A 21110-nucleotide genomic window follows, 5' to 3' on the forward strand; every position below is an offset into this window, starting at 1 on the left:
TGTGAAATTGATTTTACACATACAAGAAGGGTAGTGTTGATCAGAACAGGGGTTTGCTATGGATCGCGACGCGTCCTGTCTCGCGAAGTGCTATCAAGTATTTTATACTTCTAAATGGTTTCCTTATTGATCGAAGTATCAGCGAGACTGGATTCGAGCAAAGAACGATTTCCAACAACTCATGGTCATAGAAGCAATCTTTCATGCCCATCAAACCAAACATCAACCAACAAAGAAAAATGTCATCACAAAAGGAACAGCTTTCGCCGGAAGAACGACAAAAGCGATTGCAGGAAGAGCATTATGCCAAGCAGGTGGCGGTCCGGGACGCGCAACTAGCCAAGTTACGACAACAAGCCAAACAGGCCGCAAAGCGTAGTTATGGCATTCCCCGTACCACCGGCTTGTTAGCTTACCCCCCTCTTCCCAACCAGGCAAATCCCCAGCGACAAGGAGAGATGTCACCACAAGGGACTAATGAGCTTTCGCCGGAAGAACAAGAAAAAAGGCGGCAGCTAGTGCGTGCAATACGTCCTGAGTCGATGTCGCCAGAGCAACTGCAACAAGCCAAGATGTGGCACCTGGCAGCACAACGCGGACGGCAGATAGCGGGGATGGGATACCAGCAGATGGGCGGCGGCATTCCCAAGAAGTGTCCCAGCGAAGTAGAGCCTCGCGTGGGACTAGAGGCCGATGTACCAGATTTTGTCAACTTTCGGTCGGCCTGCCGAGAGGGTGACTTATCTACTGTCAAGTCAATAGTTTCCTCTCAATCTCGCTCACCACTCTATCTTCATGAAGGATTAGACGACGCCTTCAAAAACGGCAAAATCGACGTTTCACGTTTTCTTCTACAGTCTGGAGTACCGATGACACAAGCAACACCAGCAGCCGCCCTCAGAGCCCCGGCAGACAAACAGGTTGCCTTATTCCAGGTTCTTATAGAGCACGGCTGGACAGTCAATACTCCAGAGAGCCTCCTCCCAGAAATCTTCTGGAGTAATAATGAGCCACTGTTCGATTGGTTTCTGGAACAAGACGCAGATCCCAACGTTGCCGGGCCTCAATATGATCAAGAACAAACTCTCAGGCTGGCAGCCAGTCAGGGTACTGTTCAAGTAGTGCAGAAGCTTCTAAATGCTGGAGCTAATATGGCCAGTTCGGGGCTGTATTGGGCTGCAGGCGCCTATCCTGAAGGCTCAGTTCCCAACATCAGACGTGTTGAACCGAGCGCGGACTTCGACAAGTCAAGAATACCTGTCATGGAGCTGTTACTGGAGAATGGGGGTGACGTCAACCACAGACTGGAAACGCACCATATGGAAGAGCTGTACCCGATTGTAAATGCGGTTAAGGCGGGTGCTGTTGAGAGAGTCAAGTGGCTACTGAGCAAGGGGGCAGATCCTGACCTGAAGGGGTCGTGGGGCAGTGCCAGGGACTATGCTAAGCTTGATTCGAGCGATGAAATGAAACAGGTGTTGGGAGTCGAGCAGTACTGTAATGCAGTGTTACACAGATGAAGAATTGAAATTACAAAGTGGATCTATTCTAGGACAATTTATAAAAAGAATTGCTTGTATATGCATGAATTCGCTGAGGGGATATGTAGGACTCGCTGATTGCAATCTTGCTAGCCTTATCTATAGCTCCTTATCCCTAAATTTACCTGGTTATTCACAATTCAGAAAGGAGTTTACGGGCATATGACCCTTTGCACTGCCGGGACACTGCTGAGATCCTAGGAATCTACGCTCTTTTTTCTTCGGCTTTTCTAAGAAGGATCCGTATAGTAGAGCCTGCAATATCTGCTTGGCCTAGTCAAAGCTTGCATTTACTTTGAGACTACCTCACTACTTCTCTAATCTTTTGACTTTCCACGCGAATGGTCTCTAATGAAACTGACTTTGCAATTACCAAGGAGCAGCTGGACTTCTCGAACAGTTTTAGTCGCTTCTCTGCCCCTATGAACTATTAATCTTTCCCAAATATGTTAACTTCATACAGATCATCACCATGTGAGCAATCAAGAAAGGAGGAGAGTCGGGTGAGCATTTGCCGAGACAATAAAGAGAAGACTCGTTTGGTTGCATGCCCTGAGGGTCAGCCGGCATCCAGGGTTCAACATCCTCAAGAACTTCGTCGTCGATCTCTGTTTACGATACCTAAACAGGATGCCTTACAGCACCATAATGACGAATCTACGGCACAACTCAGCAAGAGCAGTGCATCCTTATTCTATGCAGGGAAGAAGCGCTTGCTTTCAGATAGTAGTAGGACTGTAACGAAGGGGCAAAAGGTCGGGGATAGCACCGATAATTTGAACGATAAGCATTAGTGCAACAGTAAGCTTGAAAGCAGCAAGCGGATCAGCTAGTCATTAATTAGAATATTCTATAACAATATAGATGGCTCTCAAATAAAACATAGAGGGAAGAAATAGAAGCTCATGATTCGCTCTTCACCTCATTGTTTCATATCACGAGTCAAAAGCATTGTTTTGGCAATGGTATATATAGGGCTATGTTTCAAGTCTATAGTTGATTGCGTCATAGTGCTTTCTCTAGCAGCTCACAGACTATATATGGCACCAAAGACGGTTGCAGGCTGAAGGTCCACAATTCAAGAGAATACTCTAGCATATATCAATACGAAACTACAAGGCTCCAAGGTTGTCCCCCATGACAGGCATAGTAAGTCCCATTGCTGTTACATAGGACAGGCTTCTAAAGATGATGTATTTATCCCTAACACAGATGATAAATATCCCTCACCGAAAAGGCAACATGAGAGATTCCGTTACTTCGAAGAGGGCCCTAGATGGACCAAACACGGCTCAGTCAAACTGTCTTGCCAACTTTGGCCCTATAGAGCAGGCATCCATAGGGCGGAAACGAAAAAGGTGGCAAAAGCCTAGCCGAAAGCCTCTTCACCCTGTATAAGATAATTCGGCTTGGAACTAGTCATTTTTGGGTTGTTAGGTATTCACTAAGTCTGAACGAATCTAGTGCTATCTCTCACTATATTGAGAGTCGGTCAATATATAGCTTCCGAATCTTACCTGGTACAACCAGAGCCTCTGTTATATAGGTCACCTCTGTAATCTGTTTCACAACCATAGATAGATTCCTTAATGTCTTGTAAAACTTTATCTTTAGAGTTCTGGCTATAACTTTTTCTTTCTTATTTTCTTTATTTTCTTATTTCTCTTTCTTTTCTTTATTTCCTTTCCTGTTTTTTTTTAGCTAACTATGCCGACTCTTTGCCGTCGGTGAATTCGTAGGACAATCGATCTTACTATGTTTGTTCTCTCGATTTGGAATCTTTTTACAAAGTCCCTTCCTGTTACAACCCTAGCAGTTATCTCATGCAAGGCGTCAGCCGCAGACAACCCACCTAAATTATGCCAACCAACCGGCACTCTGCAAACATAAACCTAGTACGGACTAGTTTCCCTGTTTGAAACCCCAACCATCACACTTCCCTTACCAGTCAACGTCCTGTTATCTGGTAGAGCGTCTAAGGGAACTAAGTGTTAGTATGCACTCATGTCTACCAGCTGAGGGCAGATTGACCAGACCAAGGTAGTTCATTCTACCATTTCCGCCGCCGCCTTCTATTCAACTCCTTTCATATAGAAGTAGCATCATCCTATATCCATCAAGGACCTCAATGAGCTTTACTAGATTAAGCAGTAAGGGGTATGCCATCAAGAACCATTTCTAGTAAGCACAGGTCTCTGCATAACAGTTTAGCAGGCATTTAAATAAAAAGAGAGCTAAAATTAACTGGTCTTTTCACAGTAAAGTAACTAAGTATAATACCTGGCCCCGCTTTCTAGTCCAAGCGCTAGCCAATCAAGGCTGCCATTTTATTCCAAAATATGCATCCTAACGGATATCTATCGAGAGTTCCTAGGTCACAAGCGTCAGTCTAGTATGCAAACAGAGAACAGAAGCAACGGAAATTGCCAATGCAGTAGGGAGTACTGTGCAAGGAACTTACGATATTTACTGAGTAGACTGAGAAGAGTATACGCAGCGAATCAAAGTCATACAAGCCTCTTGAAAAGTGTATTTAAGAAGTATTATATCAACTGTGGACTCTATGAATGCCAATCTACCCAATTATATTATACACTACCTGCTTTAAAGACATATGCAGAAGGTTTTTAAATTAGTTTGCCTAATTATAGCCTCAGGACGTCTTATCAACGTGTTTACATGACTCAGAAAGTTTGTTCCTCCCATGATTCGTAATTTCGATATGCCATCCCTACGCCGTTGACTGACGGGCAATGAAAGGATCAGACCGTCGTCCTAATGCACAGCCATGTTCTGAATAACCGCATTTTACCAACATAAACCCATAAAGTAGATAGTATAGCATGCGCTGGCGGCTCAATTCAGCTTTCACCATCCGTAGACCCTCTACGCTCTACTTGGTATAGTCTTTTCTTTTCGGAAAATTGGCACGCCTTTCATTCGTTACCAGTTATCGTTTGCGCGCTCCAATGCGTGCCACTTTCTTTGCCCTGTCGGCGTTGCCATTCTACGCGTTTGCTCAGTATCCTGTTACTGATGCCGCGCCTGCTGCCTCTGAGTTTACCTCTACCTCTCAGGCTTTCATTCCACCACTGATTGACACATCCAAAGAGGTGCCTGTTGATCTGCACCCTACCAGTAGCGATGCTATTGTTTTTCCTGAGTCAACCACGGAAGCGGTTCATGTGAACCTTGAGACAACCACTCAGCTTCCTCCTGTAGTCCAGGAATCGACTACTCAGCAAGCTATTGGCCAGGGCACTACTGCCCTAGTACCCCCTGTTCAAGACACTACGACAGGACTTCCAATTACTGTAGACCGTAGCACCCGTCCTGCGCCTGTCATTGATACTACTACTGGTCCTGTTTCTGTCGTTGGCATTAGTACTGGCTCGGCCCTTGCTACTGACACCACTCAGCCCATTGTTCAAGGCACAACTACTGGCAAGCCTCCTGTCGTAGACACCCAGCCCATCGTTCAAGGTACAACTACTGGTACTTCCCCTGTAGTTGATACGACTACCGGTACTGCACCTGTAATTGACACCACCCAGCCCGTTGCTCAAGACACTACCACTCAACCCCTCGTTCGAGGCACAACTACTGGCCAGCCTCCTGTCATTGACGCTAGTACTGGTTCTGCCCCTGTTATCGACACCACTCAGCCCATCGTCCAAGACACCACAACTCAACCTATTGTTCAGAGCACAACTACCGGGCAGCCTATCGTTGCTGACACAACCTCAAAACAACAATCTCCTGTCCAGCCCACGACCACGGAGCTGAAGTCTCCAAATGTCGATGCCACCACATGGCTTCCTGTAAGGGACACCAGCAACCAACCCATCAACCAGACCCCTGTTTCTCAGACTCCCTCAAGAGGCCCTGTTGATCAAGACACGACCAGGGAGCAACAGCCCCCCGTTGACAACACTACTACTGCTGTTCCACCTGTTGAGACTACCACTCAGCAGGCGTCTCTTCAAGACACCACAACAACAGCCGCTGGGCAACCTGTCAAGACCACCGAGGAGTCCAAGCCAAGCACTAAGGACGACGAACCTGCCATCACACAGCCCCCAACCACAACCGCTGCTGCGGCTGCCACAGCTAGCGTTTCCTCCGTTTCCTCTCAGGTGGCCGCTTTGATCCCCATTATAAATAAGTGGGCCGAAGATCCTAAGTCTCTTACTGATGAGACTAACAAGAAGGTTGAGGACACACATGACGATATTATCGCTGTGATAGTTGGCCTGGGCGGCAAACCTGATATTGCCTGTAACAAAAAGCGAGGTCTCGGAATGCGAAGGCTCAAAAGGCGAGGTCTTCTGGGACCTATTGGCGATGTCATCAACAAGCTCGCTTGTATGGCTCAGGACCTTACCAAGATTTCCAGTAACCTCATCGCTGGCAACGTGCCGGCCGTCGCTAGCGTTATTCCTGAAGTCAAGAGCCAAAATGATGACCTGACTGAGGAAGAGGAAAACAAGAGTAAAGAGAGTAAGGAGTCTACCAAGCAAGAAACTACCAAGAAGGAGTCTACTACCGAAAAACCTACTTCGACAGAGGAGTCTACGACAACCGAAGCTACTACCACAACTACTAGCGATATCATAGTTTGTGCTTCTGGATCATGCAGTAGTGGTAGTTGCCCTATAGGACTAGGCAGCGGTGGATCGATGCCAAAACGGATGCACAGCATACCTCGCGATATCAAATGTCAGGACATTCCCATCACAACCATTGAAGGACCCCTCCCTACTGGCCCCATCAGCTTGGGAGGCTCTAAGCGTGACAAGGGCCTAGAAACTCGAATGTTCAATGACGGCGACATGTCTCCCAACCCCCACTACATTGATGCTGTCGGCATGAACCCCGAGACCATCTGGGATGATCAGATCGGACTGACCTCAGGACACTTTGTCGGCGCACCTCAAGTTGGCGGCTGGTCAGCGGCGGGGGTGAATGGCATCTATGGCTGCACAGCTGTATTGATCGTGTCAAACATGGGTGTCTACACGTCGCATATCTGGGAGAACCCTTGTTTCATTGAAGATGTGGGAAAGCCCTCATCTGACGACTTTTTTGAGACCAATGTTTTCAAAGTCCTTCGCGATGGCGCTCTATATCCCACTATTGTGACTGGTATTAGTAGTCTTATTGGCACAGAAAGTGCCCCGGGCCCCCTTCATTCCCAATTCGAGCCCCATGTCTTTGTTGTTACCCCTTTCAGCACCGATCAGAGTCCTGACAACCCTTCATTGTTTCGTCATGAAGAGCGAGCGCACCAATTGGTCAACAAAGTCACTGGTATCATTCCAGGGGCCCTTCTTGGAGGAGTGTATGGATATTTTCCCATAAACAAATTTGTATCAACGGGTAGAGGGTACTTGGGTCGCACTATCGTCGAGTTTGACATGCTTGCTGGCTTCATCGCTAGCGAACAGGACCCTACTAAACTCCAACCCCTCGGACGATGGAGATTCTGGGTCGAGGAAAATCTTTGGTTTACACATAGCTTCAACATTTACAATGATTTCATTGACTATGCGGGTGACGAAGCAGGCGTGCCTTCTAACGGAAATCAGAAGCGTGATGAAAATGACGCTGTCCACAAGTGCTTGGTCCGCGGCGACTCTACTGCAAATACATCAGCTGGGCCTTCTTCTACAGACAATACTACCACTTCAGATGCCTCTTCCACAGAGAAGGCCGCTACTACGTCTGATGCCACTTCCGCTACCGAGACTTCTGCAGACTCCACTACTGATGGAGAGACAACTGAGACTGTCGGAACAACTACTACTGAGGACAAGACAGCTGAGGCTACAACCACCCGATCTGACACTTCGCTGCCAACCTCTACACCCAGCACTCTTATCACCACTACTAGGGCCTCGTCAGATGCCGTTACATCTGGTGTCACAAGTGACGCATCGACAACTAGCGAGGAAGCACGGACCTACTACCCTTGTGTCATCTACGGCGGCCCTCGCGTAAGCAAGCCATACTGCCAGTGCAGCACCACCGTCTCTGGCAAGCAATATGTCACTACAGCTTCTATGATCGACAAAAGTTGCGCAGACTACACCTCCTTTCCCTCCCCAGTTGCCCCCGTCACCGATGCCCCACTTACCCAAGCTCCCATCGAAACCCCTTTCACTACCACCGAGGATGGCACTGTCTTGGTCTACTCAGCCTACACGCTCGAGTACTTCAACCTGGACAGTTTTCACGTAACGGCAACCGGCGGCTACGGTGCACCCTCGACTGTTTCCACCCCCCTGCCTAGTCAAACTGCTGTTGATAACGACGGCGGCGGCCAGTGCGGAACGAGCGACAGTTTATCCAAGGTTGGCTTCGGTGACGCTTGTGACAGAGCCATTAATGGCTTTGATGACGATACTGTGTACACAGGCTACACTTCCCGGTACAGTCGACTAACAAAGGGTATCCTTATGTTTGCCTCATGGGGCCAAGCTGCTTGTGTTGCCAACTTTGAGTGTGACGACTATGGTATCGGTATGAAGGGCAGTGATATCATTGCAGCTCGGGAAAAAGCTAAGAAGGACGATGGTATTTGGATCTGTGGACATATCCGTCTGTCAAACTCGTGCAGTATCATTATGGATTACTGCACGAACTGCCACAGCACTGGTTAGGGGTATTATAGGATATATCACCTATGTTTAGTCCATTTCAGCTAAAGAATACCTAAAGATCTACAAAACCTTAGGTAAAATTTGAGTCGTTCCTAGCCAAGTATAAAACATACTTGTGCTTCTTTTCAACCTTGTTCCCAATTATCCCGACTCTCGACAGATCACCTCGTCTATCCAACTTATGCGGTGTCATTAAGGACTACTGTACGAATTGTGCGAACGCTGGTGAAATTCGGCAAAGATACAGCGCCTACCTCGAATCTCATCGTTTGCATGTGAGCTAATTAGGCGTTGTGTACCAACCGGGGGTCTCTGAACTTGGCGCCTAGGGGGTTGGGAAATAACGGAGACACCAAAAGGTTGCTCAGTATCACGTAGGGCAAATGTATAGAGTCTTATAAACTTAGGTAAGAAATACCAAGATTTCTGTATAAAGTTAGGGAATTTTAATGCATAGACCGTTGAGTAGTGTGCGATTTGAAACAGACGAGTCACTTGGGAATGCTGAACGCAGAGGGTGGTATCTAAGACTGCACAACGCGACAGGCCGTGGAGAACTGGTTGAAGGAAGCTTGAATGCCATATATTTAGTTCAAAAACATTTCGATATCCACATCAGTGTCGGTTGCTGCACGATGCTCTTTTGTACTTTGTTCCACAATATCGAGCCACCAGTTTCGAGACCGGAACCCCACCACTCAGGCCGGAAGCCTGCCACTTCTCAATCAATGATCCCAGCAACGGAGCCTAACTTGAAGTACAGCAAATAACAATAAATGATCTAAAGGCCATAAGACTTATAATATCACGTCTCTAACCTTGCGTATTGAAATCGTCTACCTTATATATTCCTACTCCAAATTCTCGCCCTTAAACAAAAGGGTAGGACTACAGGGACTAACAACGAAACCCTGAAAGCCTGGTATAACCTTTCCACTTGGTGTCTTGACGCTCAATTACTTCCACCAGGTCCGCCACCATTCGCCCAAAGATAAGTAAAGGGAATAGCATCTCCCTTATTCAAATTGACCTGGTAAGATCCTCCTGTCTTCCAAAGGGCGGGATTTGGCCCACTAAATGATCCCTCAATCACCCAACTATTGCTGTCCCAGGAGTATGATGCATCGCCGAGCCAAAAATAACCCCAGTTGTCGAAAAGTATATGTTCCAGACTCCAGGGCAAGGAGGAACCCATTAAATACAAGGACTACTTGAGCACAGTCGGCAGAGTCACTTCCTATCTTCAGGTACCGTCGCAACTAAAGTTAATAGTTGTGACTGAGCCTGATGCAAGAACTGGGCTGATTTTAAAGTAGGAGGGAGTAGAGTTGGCGTTGTAAGTAAGAGCGCTATAATTGCCCTGGTACCTACGGTAATTGATACCCTCAACCGTTGCAAATGTAGTCTCAATCAGCCAACCTGTTCCAGTTGTTGTACCATATACAGTCATAGTAGAGTTGACCTGGGTAGTTGCTATTGTGGTTATTATTTGAGTCCTAAGCTTTAATTAGCAACTGGATATGGCCTGGTACTGGTGGGGTCCCATAACAGCAAGTATATAAACTCTGGGAAGCATTAAACAGTAATTAATTCACCACTCAAAATCATGATAGAGTCATGAGATTAATTTAAACCATATTCTGTCAAGTGGCTGGGAGATTAATAGAGAGGTTTAATTGTAAAACGACTGCAGTCTCATTCCTGGAAGTGACATCACGTGCAGAGTCGCCCCGCCAACATAAGCTAAGCCGAAAATGGGTCCATTGTTTTCTCCCTCAATCATCACCAACATCAACACCAAAAGCGTCAATCACCATCACCAGCATCATCAATGAACGTGGCTGTATCAAATGGACTTGAACATATCAGTCTCTCAAGTCTCAACCTGGCTTGATTCTCTTCCTTTCGACCAACCAGCCCCATCTTCACCACCATCGCCCTCTGCTACCTGCCGCGCACTCAAACGACAACGATCTCTGCATCTCAACGAGTCGCGCAAACCTCGATATCCAGCATCACCCCCCGAGACTTTCTGATTTTCATTTATTCATTGCTTTTTTATGTTTTGTTTTCTTTTTTTCTTCCTATTTCGTCAATGATTCCCCATTTTTTACGAACAATGACCAAACTCCTCGTGCCCAAGTCACAGTCGCGAATCCCCTCGCCAATCCCCCGAGTCTATCTTCAAGGAGCGAATCGAGCTTGGCTTCGCAAAGTGATGCGTCCATGTCACGCGATAGCAAGCGATCAAAGCGGTCTCAGTCCCCGGCCAAGTTGTTTCCAATGTATGGTTCAGAAGGGCACCGACTGGTGAGAGATTCAATTAGCACGACGGCGCCACGGCGAAAACTTCCTTCGGCGCTGTCTGAACTTTATCGAGATTTATTTGATGTCGCGGGGCGCTATGGCATCATCCCGCGGAGTATCAAAGGGGTATTGGATCAGCACCTACAATCGACAATGTCGCTTGATCGCGTACATGATCATATGTTCTTCGACGATACGACGAGTCAGAGCTTGGTTGACTCTGAGTCTCCTACCATGGCGTCAGAGATAGAAATCATTCGTCGTGCTTCGCGCATCGCCGATCGGTCAGATCAATGCTCTCAGATGCTCAGTGATGAGGCGGCCTGGAACTGTCTTGTACATTGTCCTCTGCTCGACCTTTTCACCTTCGACAGTTGTGAGGCAAATGAGAATATACTCAATTTTATGCCTTGGTAGGTTAAATCCCCAGCGAGCATTCTATCAAATCTAACCCTGCAAGCACAACAACCAACATCGATTCCACATACCATCGTTTCCCCGACCCTGCGAGCCGCGTCGATTTTGCCTTTTACTTTGTCCCCGACAATGATCCTACACTCAGTCAACCCCCCACCGCCATTCCTTGCTTCAACTGGACTTCAGACAGAATGCTTCAACAGTACCCTCTCGCCTTTAGCATCGAAACTAAGCGCTACGGTGGCAATGCGGCAAAGGGGGAGCAGCAGATGGGAATCTGGCACGCGGCCCAGTGGGATTTTCTCATCACTCGCGCGGGCGCTGATGCGGTGGCCAAGTTGGAGTTTCTACCTGGTATTGTGATTCAGGGTCATATCTGGTCGCTTGTTATCACGACAAGGAACGAAGGCACAACGGTACGTTTGATCAGAGCCCTGGTATCATGGCGTTTGCTAATTTGACTAGACTGTGCTTTGTAGCCTTGAGTTTGGAAACACGGGTTCTGTTGTCGGTGTGTTTCAGGTTATGGCTGGTCTGAGAGTGTTGCGGAAATGGTCTCTTGAGGTGTTATGGCCGTGGTATAAGATGTGTTTACCGGGATTATGCGCAGATGCAAGTGCCGGTGTTGGTGCATAGCGCACAAATCGCAATAGAATTATGACTGATGGCTGTTACTCTGAAGCACCAGTAGAGTAGAAAACTTTTGATGATCTAGTATATTGGACGTGCTTTGCACGCTATTGTCCGTTAAGATTGTGCAAAATCAAATCATCTGACAAACTTCATCTTACTTAGCCCGATTGCTCCTCATCTGTGATAAGACCATCTACAAATGCCGTCATGATTAATTCCATCAAGTCATGTTACCTCCAGGGTTCAAATCCACGACACTCCACGACACATTTGTGAATATGGCGTGGATATGGATGCTGACTAATAACTTCGATGTGGAATGGGTGGAAATGGATCCATTATGGAAATGAATCCATATTGTGGAATTTGTGGAATGGAAACCTACTTTGTCTAACAATGGTAATTAGTGGATCGCATCCATGCCTTGGTGACGTCGATGTTTTTGTCACTCGTCCATTAGAATCCTATCTAGCGACCCGATCAAACCGGCGCGCAACCAACTCCGTAGTGTCTGGCAAAGCCCAATTGTACTGGCATCTAGCCTATTGCGGCTCTTGGTAACCATGCGGCCAGTGGTCGAGAATAGCCTCTCACACTCGGCTGACATTGGTGGCACAGTAAGCAGATCCAAGGCCATCCTAGACAACCGGGGGTATTTGAGTCGCCTTATGTGCCAGTATTCGTAGGGATCTGTGACAGAAGCATCAGCATCCTCGATATCACGCTGCCACTGCTCGTATTCATCAAGATCCAGACCGCCAACTGAGGACCTAGGGGATTGAGCTGGGGATCGAATTGGCGACTCGGTAACAGAAATCCCTCCAGTCGTCAGTCCTCGCTTCTTTGTGCGCCACGCTGTGAACTTGTTTCTTGAGGTCTTCAGCCGCTTATTGGCAGGCAACTCAATCTCTGGGTCATCAACCTCCAGGTCCCTATACTCTCTCTCCCAGAGATCCTGGACCATCTCCTTCGCCTTGGTAATCCACAATTGTCTTTCGTCGTCGTCTCCCCACAAATCGTCAAACAGTGCCCACCGGTAGGCAGGATGAAGAACTGCAGCGCCATAGATCAGGGGGCTATCATTCAGGTGCTCGTAGTATTCGTTCAATTTGAGCCAACCCAGGTTGATGTTGACAGCGAGGTGATGGCCGTGCGGAAAATTGGCGACTGCTCTTTTCGCGGATTCGAGGGTTTCGAGAAGAAATTCGTACGCGTGAATAAGATCCCAGCTTGTTCCTGTACAAGCCATCTGTTAAAATAAGAATCGGGCCGCTTTTGAGAAGTCTAAGGCTTACCAGACAGTGGAGGGTCGATCTCGTTTTCCTCGACCTTTCTCCGGTGTTTTCCCTGTCCATCGCCCTCAAGGCCTCTCACAACCAGCTGGAAGTCAAGCAAAATGTCGTAAAGAGTCCCGAGCACATGCCAATCATCAGGTGTCATGCGATTCTCTTCCTTCAGGAAGAAGGGCAGCTTGGAGCCCTTTTTGATGTGGCCAGCTCTCGTCAAGTTGACCTTCTCCCACTCGTTTGACGCTCTCTGGACAAAAGAATTATAAAATGGCCTCAAGAGGAGAGCGCGTTCAATCATCGAGAATTGAGAAAGCCACCGGGTAGCATTGTCGACCACAACTCCAACTGGACGGTGTTTCTTGAGCTGAGCGTCATCAGAGAGTTGGCTCTCGACAGCCTGTACCTTCTTGAGCATATCGGTCCACGTGTCCGATCTGCTCACCTCCTAGGTCTTCGTGAGTATAACAAATAAAGCCGGGGACTCAGCCACCTACAACAGCAAAGTTATGCCATTTTCCAACAGAGCCTCGCCTCCTCCAGACTTCATGCTCCTTCGCTGCCGTGTGAAGTCCTTCGAAGACCTCTTTCTCGAAAGCATCCGGGTTCTTGCCATACAGCATCTGTTTCACTACTATGTTGACAACGTGGCCAACGCAGCGAACCCATCGCTTCTCCCAGTCGAAGCCAAACTCTAATCCAAGCTCCCCCATCGAGGTTTTATTGTTACCGGCATTATCCAATGTGAAATACCCGAGTTTATCGCTGATCTCGTACTCCCGAATGATCTCGATAATCTGCCCGGCGATATTCTCGCCTGTGTGCCGCTCTGTAAGCTCAGGCAGTCCGAGGACACACTTCTGTGGCCGATTATTTGAATCCCGAAACACACATGTGATGCCGTATAAGGCGTGTCGGTTACCAGACTTCCAGCCATCGTACTGGATATGGATCTGTCCCGGACTCTTTCGCAAAGCATCTTTCACTCTTTCCATGTTGTTGGTAAATTCTCGTTCTGCGATGGCACGCACGGTCACGTCAGTAATGTTAGCTTTTGTGATCTCGACAGATGGATTGAGGTAGTTGAAGATGTCTCGAAGATCTTGATCGTTGACGATCGAGAAGGATTGGTTAGAGTTGACAATCCAGTTGACAAGTTTCTGCTGGAATACAGTTTTGTCGAAACGTTTGATCAAGGTATTGATCAAATCTTGTTCCTTCGGCTCCTTCGGGTTCAACTGTAGGATTGTTGCAATGGACTGATGTGCTTTCTCGGATGCCTTTGTAGGCTTTTGCCTCTTGCCTGTCGGATCCATGATGCCATTGTGGTCCGTGTACAGGTGACCCTCAGCGTTCTGCAACCCTTTGATGGCGTAACTCTTTGGCCTCGGCCGCTTTTGCTTGATGCAAAGGCAACACACCCATCGGCGTTCCCCCTTATCGGCATGCTGGATATCGTAGCCGAACTGATATACCCATTGACGCACTTGGCCGTCTCTCTCCGTCAAGGTCCAGCCTTTGTAGAGCTGAAAGAGTCGTTGATTGTCTTCTTCTGTACGTTCTGGAACGGGTGTGGTTGACTTGGTAGGATGAAGGGTGGCCATTTCGGTTTGGAGTAGTCAGGGCGTGAGTAATAGTAAACCCTCCTAGAATAGACTTGTTTGAACTTTGTGTACGGGTAAAACGGAGTGGAAAATTGTTGCTATTGCGTTGTTATTGGCTATGGAAAGTACTTAGGGTATGCGCTATTTCACAAGGAAATCCAGGTATTTTCAAACCCCACCTAAATTTCCATTCCTTTCCACAATTTCCACATGTGGAACATGTGGAAGGGGTTCCGTGGCGTGGATGTGGAAAAGCTGAAGCCTACGTGGAATGGAATGGAATGGATATGGATCCACATTATGGATCCATATGTGGATTTCGTGGTATGGATTTGGACCCTGGCCTTACCTCCCAGATGAAAGGAGAGGTTGCCGCGTTTCTCATTTATACTCTGAAACATCTCTTTGCGTTGTGTCGTCCATTTCACGCATCGAAAGAGGAAATGCTCTACCGTTTCCTTTGCCCGCCCGCACGGACATTCATCCGTCGGTGCTGCCCTGATCTGATATAGGTAACCGCTCAGTCGCGCCATTCCGGTTCTCAGTTGTGCCAGCACGCTGGCCTCTTTCCATGATAATTGATCGTACAACAGGTGGGTATGTTTACCAGGCAGAGCCGAGTCGACCCTTCTAGAATGCCTGCCCACTCCATCTGGTAGCTTCCTCTCCATTCGTAGATCTGCCCTCGTTCGATTAAGAATTGTGGTCTTTGCTTTGATCATTCCTCTCCGCGGTATCATGGACGGCTCCGTTGCGTAACGAGCTGACATCTTGGCTGTCTTCTGGATTTTGAGCTCGCTGTCGCGTGGTAGCCAGATGAGGTTGACTCTGTTTCCATCTCCTCGAAGCTTCTCTATAGCATCATATATCTCTCGTATATGTCCTTGACCTGACTGCTGGCGGGGGTTACCTATAGCTTGTGCAGCCGATTTGTTACTTGTCGCGATCACAATGACTCGATACTTCATCTCCGGCAGGTAGTTGAGACCATGAGCGATCGCTGCCAGTTCGGCTGTGTACGGGTTGTGTTCTTCCCTCGTACCCAGGGTGACCGAAAAGGCTTCGATGATCTTGCCGGCTCTTGCCACGGATATGGGGATTCTGATAGCTACTCCCATGCCGACTAGATCATTCCGCGCAGAGCTGCTTGTCGCTATCCTGACCGCCCATCCTGCTTTGGCTAGCTCTTTGATCTTGTCCTCTTCTTCCTCTCCTTGACTGTTCAGTATGACTTGTAGGCGTGCCTCCCACGGAGCGAGGGTGAATGGCTGAATGACTTCCATGGTATCCTTCGGTACCTCTCTGCATACATCCGCGATGCGCCTGAGTGGAGATATGAAGCGCCTGAAGGCTTTGATTCCTCGTAGGAGATTCCGGACCGGGTTGGTCCGCGGCAGCGTGTGTATGTCTACCCATAGCTTGCTTGCTCGTCTCCAGAACCTTTCTTGGATGGTCGCTATGTGGGCTTCAGCTTCGGCCACTCCTGTCGCCACACTTGTAAAGGATCCTATGATTGCTTGTGCTCCTATCCTTTGTACTCGATGGATCGCATACGCCGATACTGTTTTGCACGCATGCATCCAGACGTTGGAGGCATAGTCCACCACAGGGGCTACCATGGCTGTAAAAAGCTGCCTCGTTGTCGAGGGAGCCATTCCCTTCAGCCGTTTCAGTTCCATCGCAGCTCCTAAACCCTTCGTTGCTGCCCTTGCGATGTGTTGCTTGTAGTGAAGCCGTGAGTCCATGATGACCCCCAGGATCTTGACCTGATCCTTCGGAAAGACTCTCTCACCCTTAATAGCAAATGGTTCTGAGTCTACTCTGCCTGTGTACCTGGTGAAATGTATGATCGCCGTCTTTTCCGCCTCAAATGTCGCGCCGCTGCGTCTCTCCCAGTCGAGAGCTTTATCAATTATTGCTTGTATTCCTCTCCGGTTGCTCTGGGCTGTCGGTCCCGATACCCACGCAGTGTAGTCATCGACAAATGCAATAGCCCCACCATTCTTATCGATCTGAGTTTGCACTAGATCTGCATTGAAGAATAGAAACAGTATCGGCGATAGGGGCGATCCCTGCGGAAGTCCTGCTTGTGGTAGAGGTCGGTTTTCGGAACTTTGGCCATTAATTACAATGGTTGCAGTTCGCTCTGAACAAAAGGCATCGATCCAGCGCAAGAGACCCTCGGGGTGTTGAGACAGTGTGGCTAAGGTGGTCCGACCTACTGGTGGCTAGGATGTGGATACTATTTAAGGAGCTGTGCTCCTCTCAGGCACATGTAACTTAGAACATATAACAACACAATGAACCCATTTTTGTTTCATCAGGTTATGAGCCCGGAGGGCACTGTTTTCTCTAATTCTAAAGCTGAGTGTTTCCTGTCTCCTTTCAACCTCTCATTGCTGGCACAGAAGTCGAAAGACTTCCTTCCACTGCGCATGCACATTCAGCTTAACCTGGAGCTATCTCCTTCGCATATTTTGCAGAGTTTATGAATCAGCTGACAAGACAGGTCTAGAAATATCGCCAGAAGGAGCCTTTGATCCCTCCATTCAAGTTACTGAATTCTAATCATTGACTTCAAACCATTGATAGATTCTCAGACTGCAGCCTGGCTTACGAATTGTCAAACAGGCCACGATAGGAGTAGTGGCCTGACTTCGAGATTGCAGAGACGAATGTCAGCCCACTCAGGCCGACATAGGCCAAGATCGCCTGAAAGTGGTCTGTTAGAGAGTCGGAATCAGACCACCACCCCTTTTCTGGGTCGGCGGGAGAGTTGCAGTCAATTTCGTTCCCCTTGGAAGACGAAGCAGACAACCTCTACAATAAATGCCATTGCAGCAGACATAGCTATGATCTCTTGACGAAAGCAAGAGGGCTTCCCAGAGCCCAATGCAAAACTAGGCAAAATCGGCCGTTTGCTATACTCTCCTACCACCGGCTTCTCGAGAACCCCACAATGTCACTCCCCAAGGAACCGCTCAACCTCGTGGGCAGTCCCGGCACCATTCCAAAGCTGGAGCAAACCAGCCAGTGGCTAACCTGGAAGAGAGAAATGCTCGACCTTCTGGACATGTGTGGATATGGAGACCTTCTGACCAGGAATTCTCAACCACCAACAGAAGGTAACGACCTTGCAACCCAGATTGAGGCCTGGAGGAGCCGCCAAGATCGAGCATGCGGTGCCATTCGAAGTCGTCTCGGTTATAACGCCCGAGTGTTTACCACGGGGATCTCGACGGCTCAGGGAATGATCAACCACCTTGAAACCCGATATCGGCCCGTCGGAAGCGCCATCTTCCAAGAGCTCGACCGCAGGTATCAAGAACTCACCCTTGAGTCTTGCGATTCAGTCATGGAATACGCAAATAAGCTTCGTCAAGTCAGGGCTGAACTCTTGGAGATGGACGAAACCTGCCAGATCGGGGAACCGCATTTTGTCAATAAGTTCCTTTGTGGACTTGGTCCGGACTATGAAGTGTTTCTCACTGCCTTCAATCAGAACCATAATATTCTTCCTATCCGAGATCCAAACAATCGCGACGTTGTTCTCAAAGAGGCCGTCACGTTCGAAACCGCCATCTTTGCTGTATCTCAGGAGGAGGACAGACAAAGAAGCGCTACGGCCAAGATTGCACATAGAGCCATGATGGCTCAAGATGTGTCATGCTGCGGATACTGTGGAAGAAAAGGGCATGACAAGTCAACTTGCTGGAAGCTTCACCCCGAACTCAGAAGAGAGCGTAGTAAAGCTGGTTACGACAGACGACAACGGAAAATGCAGAGTCGGGAGAAAGAAAGGGAGAAGACGACTGATGAACTGGAATCTGCCACGCAGGCGACTCCTGCATACCTTCAACCTGATCAAGCTCGACTGGCTCTCTGGCAAAATGACTTCCAAGGCCACCTTGGATTGATTGGCTCATCAATCGGACCTTCTAGTCTTCACGCATCTCTCCGAACTCAGGCCCTCGAACGTATCCACGTTTTGGACAGTGGGGCCTCATTGCATATCTTTTGTCGACAGGAGAACTTTACATCACTTCACAAGTACCACGGTCTCCCGATCAATGGTATTGCGGACGTAAAGGTCATGCCAGGAGGATGTGGAACGTACTGCCTCCGTGTGCAAGGGCCCAAGGGGTCGCAGAACGTTACTCTTGATAGCGCTCTATATGTTCCAGAAGGACACTCTAACCTCTTGTCCGTGTCAGCACTAGAGAAGAAGGGGGCAGAGGTTGTCTTCCGAAATGGAAAGGCAGTGGTCACAAACAAGGGAAAAGTCGTCCTCACTGCGACAAGAATCTCAGGTGTCTACGTGGTTGACGAAGCTGAGGAAGATCATTTTCAAACCGCTTTGGCCTCCTTTTCGGTGGGAGATCCTCGACTTCACCTTTGGCACGAGCGACTCGCACATTTAGGAGAGAGGAATATCAAGAGACTGATGAATATGTCTACTGGAATTCGACCGGATAATTCTACATCAAACCCATGTGGGGCCTGTGTGCAAGGCAAACTCAGGGAATGTCCTCACATTCGACCGATCAAGAAAGGCACTTACCCTCTGGAGTGTATTCATGCGGATATTGCCGGACCATTCCCAGAAGTGGGAGTAGACGGGAGCCGGTATTGGGCCTGCTTTATTGATGACTTTACGCAAATGTCCTGGGTGTATCCAGTCAAAGAAAGGTCAGATTTTGAAGAATGTTTCCAACATCTATTGGAACAGTTCGAAAGACCGGAAAGACGATGCCACTTCCTGCATCTTGATCGAGGGGGAGAAAATCGAAGCCACGTCCTGACCAGGTTCTGCCGGGACAGAGGAATTAAACTTTCCTATACAGCAACTGAACAACACGAACAAAATGGATTTGCTGAAGTTCTCAATCGAATCATCCTGGAAAAACTCACACCGACACTGATCAAATCCGGACTCGCTTTGAAATGGTGGCCGTACTTCCTCAAGGCAGTAAACCGCATCCGAAATCTCTGTCCTACGGCGAGCATTTCCACTACTCCTTACCAAGCCTGGTATGGAGATGTTCCCGACCTCAGCCATCTGCGAGTTCTTGGCTCACGAGGATGGGCTCTGCTTCCATCCTCTAAACGAAAAAAGATGCAGTCAAAGAGCATTCCCTGCCAGCTTCTCGGCTATCAGGGCAGTACGAACTATATACTTCTTGACGAAAGGGGACGAGTCTTTGTGTCTAATAATGTTGTCTTCTCTGAAAACATCAAAAACATCGAACCAACACTTGACAATCTCACGCATCAAACGAGTGACCGGAGGCCATCGCAACGACGACGAGTAGTCAGAGAAGGGGATAGCGATGTGGAGAATGCCATCGTTCTAGAGCCGTCGCCCCTTCCGATCGCGTCGAGAGAGGCGAACAGAAGCGGGGAAACAGGCCGTGGAGACGCGACGCCGGATGAGCTCCTGGTGGGAGATACAGGATGGGATCCAGACCAAGAGTCAACCAGATCGAGTATCCATGTTGCCACAGACGAGCGCGAAGTGTCGTCGGAAGAAACAGAGGAGCATGCAGAGTCTCGGCTGCCGGAAAGATCGACCAGGGGACAGCTGCCATCGAGATACATACTGGCCAGCACAAACTTCGCCTTCCTAGCAACAGTTGCAGAACAACTGTACCTAGTCGCTCGCGACATCGATCAGTCCGAACCAAGAACCTTCAGGGAAGCCACGCAGGGTGTACATGGAAAACTCTGGTGGGGAGGACTGAAGGATGAACACAAGTCTCTGGTCGAGAATGGTGTCTGGACCTTAGCCACTCTTCCCCCAGGACGAAAGGTCCTTCGAGGCAAATGGGTGTTCAAGCTCAAAAGAGGAGAAAATGGGCAAGTTCTGCGGCACAAAGCTCGCTTTGTTGTGAGAGGATTCGAGCAAAGGGAAGGAATTGACTTCAACGAAACCTTCGCCTCTGTTGTCAAACCGATGAGCTACAAGATGATATTCGCCATTGCGGCAGCGCTTGATTTGGAACTGGAACAAATGGATGTCAAGACAGCATTCCTCTATGGCCTCGTAAACGAGGAGATATACGTCCAGCAACCGGAAGGATTCGACGATGGAAGTGGGAGAGTCTGCAAGCTCTTGAGAGCCTTGTATGGACTGAAGCAAGCACCAAGGGTGTGGTACGAGACTCTCTCGACATTCCTCGCGACCCTAGGGTTCAAGCCTTTGCTTTCGGATATGGGAGTCTTTGTGAAAGGTCACACGTTCATTGCGGTCTATGTGGACGATCTACTTATTGCCGGGCCCTCCAAGGACGAGATCGTGGCGGTCAAACAAGCTCTGTGCAACAAGTTCAAGATGACGGACCTGGGTCCATGCAAATATTACCTAGGCATGTCGCTAAGAAGAGACAGAGCAACCCGATCGATTTTCTTGTCGCAGACAACCTACCTAGAGAAAGTACTTAGAGACTTTGGACTGGACCAGTGCGCCCCCAATGCCACACCAGTTTCGACAAGCAAGTTCGGAGAACCAGACTCAGGCTACAAGGCAACCGACGAACTCAAAGAATGGTATGCCAAGGCGATTGGATCCCTGATGTATCTCATGCTTGGGACGAGACCCGACATTGCCTTTGCTGTCTCCTTATGCAGTCGACACCTAGGGAACCCAACCAATGTTGTTTA

The 21110-nt window shown here is 48.5% G+C and overlaps 4 protein-coding genes across 5 annotated transcripts; 3 read left to right on the plus strand and 1 right to left on the minus strand.

Moving 5' to 3' along the window:
• Positions 1-239: 239 nt before the first annotated feature.
• FOXG_14995 (uncharacterized protein) lies at positions 240-1520 on the plus strand (the record flags this gene model as incomplete). The annotated part of the gene is made up of 1 exon (XM_018395066.1): positions 240-1520. One exon carries the CDS (start codon positions 240-242, stop codon positions 1518-1520), a length of 1281 nt encoding a protein of 426 aa, XP_018255057.1.
• A 2990-nt stretch (positions 1521-4510) lies between these two features.
• FOXG_14996 (uncharacterized protein) lies at positions 4511-8203 on the plus strand (the record flags this gene model as incomplete). The annotated part of the gene is made up of 1 exon (XM_018395067.1): positions 4511-8203. One exon carries the CDS (start codon positions 4511-4513, stop codon positions 8201-8203), a length of 3693 nt encoding a protein of 1230 aa, XP_018255058.1.
• A 2200-nt stretch (positions 8204-10403) lies between these two features.
• On the plus strand, positions 10404-11705 carry FOXG_14997 (uncharacterized protein). The gene is made up of 3 exons (XM_018395068.1): positions 10404-10923; positions 10971-11343; positions 11393-11705. The coding sequence occupies exons 1-3, from the start codon at positions 10430-10432 to the stop codon at positions 11561-11563; spliced, it is 1038 nt and encodes a 345-aa protein (XP_018255059.1). The 5' UTR covers positions 10404-10429; the 3' UTR covers positions 11564-11705.
• On the minus strand, positions 11564-14681 carry FOXG_14998 (uncharacterized protein). 2 transcript variants are annotated; one of them, XM_018395069.1, is made up of 3 exons: positions 13344-14681; positions 12856-13294; positions 11564-12796 (listed from the first exon to the last, which is right to left on the minus strand). In XM_018395069.1, exons 1-3 carry the CDS (start codon positions 14448-14450, stop codon positions 12006-12008), a joined length of 2337 nt encoding a protein of 778 aa, XP_018255060.1. In that variant the 5' UTR covers positions 14451-14681; the 3' UTR covers positions 11564-12005. The 2 variants fall into 2 exon arrangements, with proteins under 2 accessions (XP_018255060.1, XP_018255061.1); XM_018395070.1 differs by having other exon boundaries at positions 11564-12809.
• Between the last annotated feature and the right edge of the window lie 6429 nt (positions 14682-21110).

Source organism: Fusarium oxysporum, chromosome 3, assembly GCF_000149955.1.
Source record: "Fusarium oxysporum f. sp. lycopersici 4287 chromosome 3, whole genome shotgun sequence".
Classification (NCBI taxonomy): Eukaryota; Fungi; Ascomycota; class Sordariomycetes; order Hypocreales; family Nectriaceae; genus Fusarium; species Fusarium oxysporum.

Bases quoted from the DNA above. Each gene is read 5' to 3' on its own strand.
- FOXG_14998 (XM_018395069.1), bottom strand. From the start codon at position 14,450: ATGGCCACCCTTCATCCTACCAAGTCAACCACACCCGTTCCAGAACGT. The intron at 13,295-13,343 runs GTAGGTGGCTGA...ACGAAGACCTAG, and splicing joins AATGGCATAACTTTGCTGTT to GAGGTGAGCAGATCGGACAC. The intron at 12,797-12,855 runs GTAAGCCTTAGA...TGGCTTGTACAG, and splicing joins GATCGACCCTCCACTGTCTG to GAACAAGCTGGGATCTTATT.
- FOXG_14997 (XM_018395068.1), top strand. From the start codon at position 10,430: ATGTCACGCGATAGCAAGCGATCAAAGCGGTCTCAGTCCCCGGCCAAG. The intron at 10,924-10,970 runs GTAGGTTAAATC...TAACCCTGCAAG, and splicing joins ATACTCAATTTTATGCCTTG to CACAACAACCAACATCGATT. The intron at 11,344-11,392 runs GTACGTTTGATC...TAATTTGACTAG, and splicing joins CAAGGAACGAAGGCACAACG to ACTGTGCTTTGTAGCCTTGA.